The 6000-nt window shown below is 33.3% G+C and overlaps 1 protein-coding gene across 1 annotated transcript; it reads left to right on the forward strand.

Moving 5' to 3' along the window:
* The first annotated feature begins 4308 nt into the window (after positions 1–4308).
* Positions 4309–6000, forward strand: LOC108200265 (uncharacterized). Its single transcript, XM_017368363.2, has one exon. It carries the CDS (start codon positions 4416–4418, stop codon positions 5712–5714), a length of 1299 nt encoding a protein of 432 aa, XP_017223852.1. The 5' UTR covers positions 4309–4415; the 3' UTR covers positions 5715–6000.

Consider the following 6000-nt stretch of genomic DNA (forward strand, 5'->3'; position numbering starts at 1 on the left):
TGGCTGACATTCATTGTGTAAGGCTATAAGCTGCAGAAAATGACACGCTTCGTTGGCTTGGATTTTCACTAGTAATTTTTCAGGGAACAGCTTTATATAAATGGAATCTTAAAAACAATTCTCACATGCTATTAGAAAAGATTGGACTCTCGACACAAACAGAAAGAGACCAGACAACAGTTAGTAATAATAAAGAGAACCCGTATTTAAAATAAAATTATTTTTTTATTTTTGTGTTCAAAAATAATTTTAAAATATAATATATAAATTTGATATTTTTTGCTTCGGTTGTGAAACCCTAACTAATATCTAATATCAAGGGTTCATGGGTTCTCTCTTCTCCTTAAACATGATCCGATATGATATATCATCTTTGGAACATAGTTATTAAAATCCAAGCCTCATTCTAGAATCCTAACAAATTAAAGGAAGCTTCTGTATTTTTAACAATAGCAAATATTCTATTGAAGAAACTAATGCATAATTTCTATGGAAATGTTACCAATTATAATATTTCTAGTTACACCTCAAGAAAAATTACAAAAAATCTTTTTTAATATTAGATCATTTTATTTGCTAGGTAAATATCAAACCATTTTTTTATGCTAAATAAATATCAAATATCGAACCATTTTTTTATGCTAAATAAATATCAAATATCAAACCATTATTTTTCACTTTCCATATACATATATCTTATAATTATAGATATACCAAGACGCTAATGAATAATTTTATGGTAATATTACAAATCTCACAAGAAATATCACTAATACAAATATTTTCGTAGTTTACTATTATATATCAAATCATTGCATTTGTTAGTCAAAAACCAAATTATTTATTATTCACTTTCCACAAATATCTCAAAATCAAAGCTATAAATAGATCAGAATGAACCATTAATCTTGGCACAATCTACCATTCTTGTTCCTAATATTTTCTTGAAGAAGAGTACACCTCGTACTCAAAAGAAACACAATGAGTTGCAAGTTATTTGTTTATACGACACTCGCTTTGATGATTATGCATGTTGCTATGTCAGAATTTTCTACTTGTCCAACCTCTCCTCCACCATATAAGTATAATTTTTGTTAATTAGCTTATTATTTGCGAAACATATATTATTTTATTTTAATATAATTTTTTGTGTTTTTTTACGTTCTGCAGCTCCCTCCAAGGACTTCAAAACATGCAAATGTCTTGCGATATTTGACAAACAATGCAATTCCGCCGACTGTGCCAATTTTTGTGTCAAAACTATAGGCGTAGGTTTGTTGGATGCTAAGTGTAACAACGCAATGAAGTGTTTGTGGGATTTTAAATGTTGAGAAATTTGTATCTTGTTTCAACATATGAGTTGATGAGTTAAATTATCTTATAATATGTTTGCTTTGTATCTCGTGTTTTGTTTGCTTCGATTATCTTTAATCCAGTTTCTTGTGTATTTGCAAATAGCAGCAGATTTTCCCAATCGAGAAGTTCGACATATGGGTCAGGGTTGTATGGTTGCACAACTTTCACCTTCGTTTGTGTTAAAACACCTTACATGAGTGAAAATAGTGAATGATCCATTAATTTATTATTATAAACATGCCTTCTGAAAAGAAACATGGGATCCTGCGATAAATTTGATAGCCTAATTGAGAGTATATGGAGTTGGATATAATCATTGGATAAATTGCACCTGTAAAATATTATTTAAAATTTGATTAACTCTATAATCTATATTAGTTGATTATAATTTAAAAATAATATGTTTTTTTTTGGAAAAAAACATGTATAGTGATCCTTTGAAAATAGAGGTATATAATTTTAGATAATAGTATATATATATTATATAAAGTATAATGCATTTTGTGTATTTACACTTTAAGCAGCACACCACTGTACTTATAAAAGTACCACATGCAATATTATAGATTGCAACTTGATACAGTTTGTGTGTTGCCGTCTAAAATTCCTAACGTCGTTGTTAACAGATATAGGAGTAAAACTATAATTCCACCTATGTAATGGCTCTTTTGTGTCCTTTTCAGCTATTTAACGAAATTACAACCCCTCCCAAGTCAAGGATTTCATCACATTCTTCAAGAGTGCGGCTCATTTTTGATTTTGGAAAATGATTTGTTACAGAAATTAAAGTTGTATGTGGTTGTCGAATGATTTGGGGGATTGCAGCTTCGTTAAATAGTTGAAAAAGGACACAAAATAGCCATCACATAGGTGAAATTATACCTTCAACACACAAACTGTATCAGATTATAACCTACAGTATTGCATGTGGTGTTTTTAGAAATGCAATATTATAAGTGATGTCTCGTTTAAAATACATGTACACAAAATGCACTTTACTCTATTATATATATTATTTATCATATTCGATTTCGAAATCTTTTTTGAAGATATCTCCGAATTCAAATATAAATTCAGGCACGTAACTTGGATTCGATATAACTCTAATTTTGAGACATGAATTTGTATGGATTTGAAATTTAAGAAAAACAAAATACAACTATTTCTTTTAACGAATAAAAAATATTCCATATATGAAGTGATATGATGCCAAATTTTGTTAAAAAATAATATTACGTACCATATATATTTGTTTTCAATTACGTATCACAAATTCTGTTCATTTTTTTCTAAATAATATAATGGACGACGACTTTTAATTGGACGGTTCATGTGTATATAAAAATTTATTATTTATTATTATGATAATAGGAGCGGACCAATCATACATTACCAAGTACATTTAGAGAAAAGATTCGAAGCAATTTTTTAAAAATCTAGCAATTTCCAATCAAAAATTAAAAAACAAAATTTTCACATGTTTACGACCTATTTTACCTTAAATAAGATTCTTCCTCAATATTTCCATATCTTTAGAGCATCTCCAACCATCTAAAACCCTTGGCTAAAAAGTGAGTTGGCTTACTTAAAATAAAAAAATTTAGCCAACAGCTCCAAAAACTCAACTCCAACCATGCTCACCTGTTGTCTATAAATTTAGCCAACCTCCTATGGATGGCTAAATTTGTCGAACCTCTACAGGTCTGTAAGAAAATCTGTAGGAAGATTGTACATCATTTATTACCATATTGAATTGATATATTCTATTTTAACAATTTAAAATATTAATAACATACTATTTTTAAATTATAGCCAACCAATATAGCCAGTACCATTGAAGCAAAATGTCTTACAGGTTCAGCAAATTTTACATAATGTCTTACAGGTCCAATTTAGCCAACGATTATAGCCAACGCCGTTGGAGATGCTCTTATAACATATTTTACTTTAAAGACTTAATTACTAAAAAAACTATTAAATTTTTATGATTTTTTCATTTTAACCATAATACTAATTTTGTTGCAGAAAAATGCAACTAACTAATAGAAAACATATTTGAGAGAATCCAATTTCAACCATGGTTAAATGGATGTCCTATGCAACATTACTAAAATATCATTTTTTTATAATTTTGGTTTAAATATTTACATAATTCATTACACACGGACCAAACAAGCTGTTTTTATTTGAATTATTAGGGTTACTAATAATATAATTTTAAATTATTGTCGGCTAAATAATTAATTTATTTTAGTTTATATTTTTTTTGATTAGTAAGAATTTACTCTTATTTTAAAATTACATATATATATATATATATATTGTTTGAAGAATTATATTTATAATCGAAAATCATAATCGAAAAATGTATAATATTTTTTAATAATCATGTAGAAATCTCAAAATACCATATATATTATATGTGCTTGTGTAGGTTGTACCCGAACAAAATACATTTATCATATCTATGTTGCAGTAATATCGACAAAATTAGTAACACTGATTCATAAAGCGATCAAGAGTTTGAATAAATTTATAAATTTTTATATCACATGAAAAATTATCGATACACAGGTATCTAGTAGGCTGATTGTGTTTCAAAAGAATCATGCTAACATTGTCCTCTACCTTCATACATAAATTATGATTCGCTCTATATTTGTGTAAAATATGAATTAGGATTTTGACCTTTTAATTGGATAGTAAAAAAATTAATAAAATTCATATATTAATTAATTTAATAATTAATAACTTGATAATATATGTGGCATACATCTCAAAGTTAACTTAACCGTGGTTATGGATTAGTGATATTGGGTTTTTAGAATATAAATTTTTAAAGTTATTTGCATTATACTGCAATAAATATACCATTATGGTTAAAATGAAAAAAACATGATAATTGTATAGTTTTTTTGGTAATTAAGTCTACTTTAAATAAAATTCTTCCTCCACTCCCTTGTATACATACACAGAGATCTGTATCTATATTCTATATCCATCCATATCCATATATATAATCAAGTGAAACACACTTCAGATTCAAATCACCACCGCTAATGAACTTCTTCAAATCCGTCTTCTCCGACGACCCCGATGATTCTACTCCCCAAACTACCCCCACTCTTCCCCCAAATCCCGAACCAAACCCTAACCCTAACCCCGACCCGGCCCATGACCCGACCCGCGAAATCTCCACCGTCACCACCGCCTGGTCCTTCGGCACCACTCTCTTGAAAAACCTGGCCTCGAAATCCGAGTCAGTGATCGACACTTATCGCCGTGATCTGGAGGAATTCAGCTCCGGGATTCGGAAGGAGACGGAGGTGATCCGACAAGCCGCTTCGAAGGCGGTGCACGACTTGCCGGGATCGCTGGAGGCCGGCGCGGCGGTGGCGCAGGAGAAATTGGAGTCTGTTGGGCAAGTGATTGATGATTTTACGGATATAATTGTGCGGAATAGGGATATTCTGGTTGTTAATGATCGGGGAGAGGAGTACGATTACCCGAGGGGGGGAGGGGAGGGGGGAGGGAATGTGAGGGCGTATAGTCGGGTGGAGGCGTTGGTGAGGGGAGTGGAATGTGATTTGAATACGTATTGTAGGGAGGTGGAGGAGGTGGAGGAGTTTGAGGAGTGGAGGAAGGGGTTTGGGGAGGGGGAGAGAGCGGGGGCGATTGAGGAGGCGGTGGAGGGGAATGGGGTGATTCGGGAGATTTTTGAGGAGGTGGTTCCGGGGAAAGTGAGTGAGGAGGTTTTTTGGGAGAGGTTGTTTTTTAGGGTGTGGAAGGTGAGGAAGGCGGAGGAGGCTAGGAGTAGGTTGGTGAGGAGGGCGATTTCGGGGGATGAGGAGGAGTTGAGTTGGGATGTGGATGAGGAGGAGTTTGAGGAGTGTGAGGAGAGGACGTTGGAACGGGGGGATGCAGTGGAGGGGAAAGGGCGGAAGTTGGAAAATGAGGAGGAAGGTGGTGGTAAGGAGTTGGGAATTGGGAGTTTGGAGGAGACGGATTTGAATGGGGATAAGAAGGTGGAGGAGACTGAATTGAGTGTTGATAAACAGGCGGGGGAGAGTGGATCTAGTGTTGATAAGCAGGCAGGGAGAATTGATGAGAAAGTGACGTCAGAAGGGAAAACAGATAGTGATATATCGGTTATTTCTAGTCAGTTGTCTCCTGAGGAAGAGGATCTTGGATGGGATGAGATTGAAGATATTGGGAGTGGTGATGAGCGTAAGGCGGCGGCGGATGTGAGTCCAAATAAAGCTGATTTGCGCAAACGATTGAGTGTTGCTGCTGCTGCGGATGAAGAAGAAGATTTGACATGGGATATTGAAGATGACGATGAGCCTGTGAAGTCGTGATCATCGAGATTACAATCTATGTTTATGCCTAACAGCACGTCTCAGGTTGATAAGTCATGAATTGAATTTATCGTATTAATGTCTACTGTTTCAAATTCCTTTCTAAGATGTCGTTTGACAGGAATTGTGTTTGATATTTCAATGTACATATTGCAATCTTTCTCAGTGGAGCTATCTAAATGTGCTCTCTATACTTTAGACACACTTATTAATGTACTTGGGATCTCTGTTAACCCTCGGAACATCTGCACATTTCTCAGAACTATAATGTACTGTTTTCTTGTTA

The sequence above is a fragment of the Daucus carota genome, chromosome 9, assembly GCF_001625215.2.
Source record: "Daucus carota subsp. sativus chromosome 9, DH1 v3.0, whole genome shotgun sequence".
In the NCBI taxonomy this organism is placed as follows: Eukaryota; Viridiplantae; Streptophyta; class Magnoliopsida; order Apiales; family Apiaceae; genus Daucus; species Daucus carota.

Coding starts and splice junctions, on each gene's coding strand:
- LOC108200265 (XM_017368363.2), top strand. CDS start 4,416: ATGAACTTCTTCAAATCCGTCTTCTCCGACGACCCCGATGATTCTACT.